The sequence below is a fragment of the Alligator sinensis genome, unplaced genomic scaffold (assembly GCF_000455745.1).
Source record: "Alligator sinensis unplaced genomic scaffold, ASM45574v1 scaffold1511_1, whole genome shotgun sequence".
In the NCBI taxonomy this organism is placed as follows: domain Eukaryota; kingdom Metazoa; phylum Chordata; order Crocodylia; family Alligatoridae; genus Alligator; species Alligator sinensis.
The window spans coordinates 295,878-297,483 of record NW_005843139.1 but is presented as its reverse complement, the minus strand read 5'-3'; the positions used below and the strand labels follow the sequence as shown (position 1 = coordinate 297,483).

Below are 1,606 nucleotides of genomic sequence, written 5' to 3'. Positions count from 1 at the left end.
CCCCCCCCCCCCCCCCTATAGAGGCCCCTATAGCAGACAGCAGGGGGGGCTCACAGCCCCTCCACCCCCCGTCCCATATACAACCCCCAGCCCCTATACAGCAGCCCCTTATAGCACCTATGGGCCAGCCTGGGTCCCCTATAGCCGCCTAATCCCCACCCCCACTAGCCCAACCAGGAAACGCCCCTCTCGACCCGCCCCGACCCCTCTCGACCCGGGGGGTCCCGGAGCCCGCAGAGGACGCTGGGAAGCCCCGCCCTGCGGCCCCGCGGGGGTCTGGCGCTCACCGGCCGCAGGACCCTCTCCGAGCGCTCTGCCACCAGCCCAGCTGGGAAAACAAAGCCAGGCCCCGCCCCCTGCCCAATCAGTGCGAGGCATGCTAATGACCCGGGAAAGGCGGCTCCGGGGGACGGGGGCTGATTTACATATAGGAAGGGAAGGGACGGGAGGGGAGAGGAGCTCTTAAAGGGCCAGGCTCAGATTTATTTGGGGATCAGGATTAGGGTAATGACTCAACCGAAGGCCACGCCCCCCAAGGAGGAGCCGGAGACCCTCCAAGGTGTGTCCAGGCTGTTTATTGGAGAGCCAGAAGGAGCCCCCTGGGCGCTCATGGGCCGGGTGCTGGTCGAGGTAGCGGCGCAGACGGGTGGGGTAGTCGGTCATGACCCCATCGACCCCGTAGCTGAAGGCCTCAGCGAAGTCCTGGTCCTCGTTCAGCACCCACATGATCACCTGGTGGGGGGGGGGCAGGGTGTCAGCAGTGCCCCTCACTCCCAGCCTGCAGCCCCCTCCGCCCCCAACTCACCTTCACCCCTTTGTCCTGGAGCTGCTTAAACAGCTCTTTCCTCATGAGGACCCTGGAGAAGAGAGGAGATGTCAGGGCACAGGTGTCTGGGCTCCCAGAACCTGCTGCTCCCCCCCAGGGAGCCCGGGCATCTGGCCCCCACCTCCCCTGCCCACACTCCCAGGGCCTCTCTTCCAGCCTGCTGCCAGCATGTGATTATGTCTGGGTGTCTGGCCCTTTAAAGACTGGGGGGAGAAGTTTGCAAAAAAAGGGGTGGGGCCTAAGGTGGGAGGGGGGAATGACAGGGGTGTCCACCTCCCTGTCTTTACTCACTTCTGGAGCATCTTGGCCATCAGCGCCCCCAGGCAGCCTTTGCGCACTGGGAAGTAGGTCCTGCAGGGGGGAGGGGGGGGGGCCAGAGGGGATGGGACCCAGGCATCCGGGCTCCCAAACCCCCTGCTCCCCCTCCCCGAGAACTGGTAGAGCTAGTAGAGCTCGTCCTACCAGTTCCCAGGTTCAGCGCCCGGCCCAGCTCCCCTCCCTGGGAGCCCAGACAGCCGGGCTCCCAGAATCCCTTGCTCCCACCCTGGGGAGCCCAGGTGTCCGCACCTGTTGATGATGGAGGGCAGGGGCACCTGCAGGAAGGCCTCGGGGACGTGGGTGCGGGGCAGGAGACCGAGGTAGAAGAGAGCGACGAGGACGAGTGCGCGGCGCATGGACACTATGGACGGCATTGCCGGCTCCTGCGGGGGGAAGAGGTGGGACCCCCTAACCTGCACCCTGCACGGTGACCTGCACCCACCCCCACCCACCCATCCCTGC

At 65.9% G+C, this 1,606-nt stretch overlaps 1 protein-coding gene across 1 annotated transcript in view; it reads right to left on the bottom strand.

Annotated features, from left to right (window-relative positions):
• LOC102375250 (glycogen synthase kinase-3 alpha-like) overlaps nt 1-1,606 on the bottom strand; it is a gene marked incomplete at its 5' end in the record, with an annotated part of 9,588 nt that overhangs the window by 1,378 nt on the left and 6,604 nt on the right. Inside the window, 4 exons of the mRNA XM_025193956.1 lie at nt 552-732; nt 806-857; nt 1,118-1,177; nt 1,394-1,527. Of these exons, the coding sequence (XP_025049741.1) occupies nt 552-732; nt 806-857; nt 1,118-1,177; nt 1,394-1,527 (427 nt within the window). The remainder of the gene's footprint in view (nt 1-551; nt 733-805; nt 858-1,117; nt 1,178-1,393; nt 1,528-1,606) is intronic.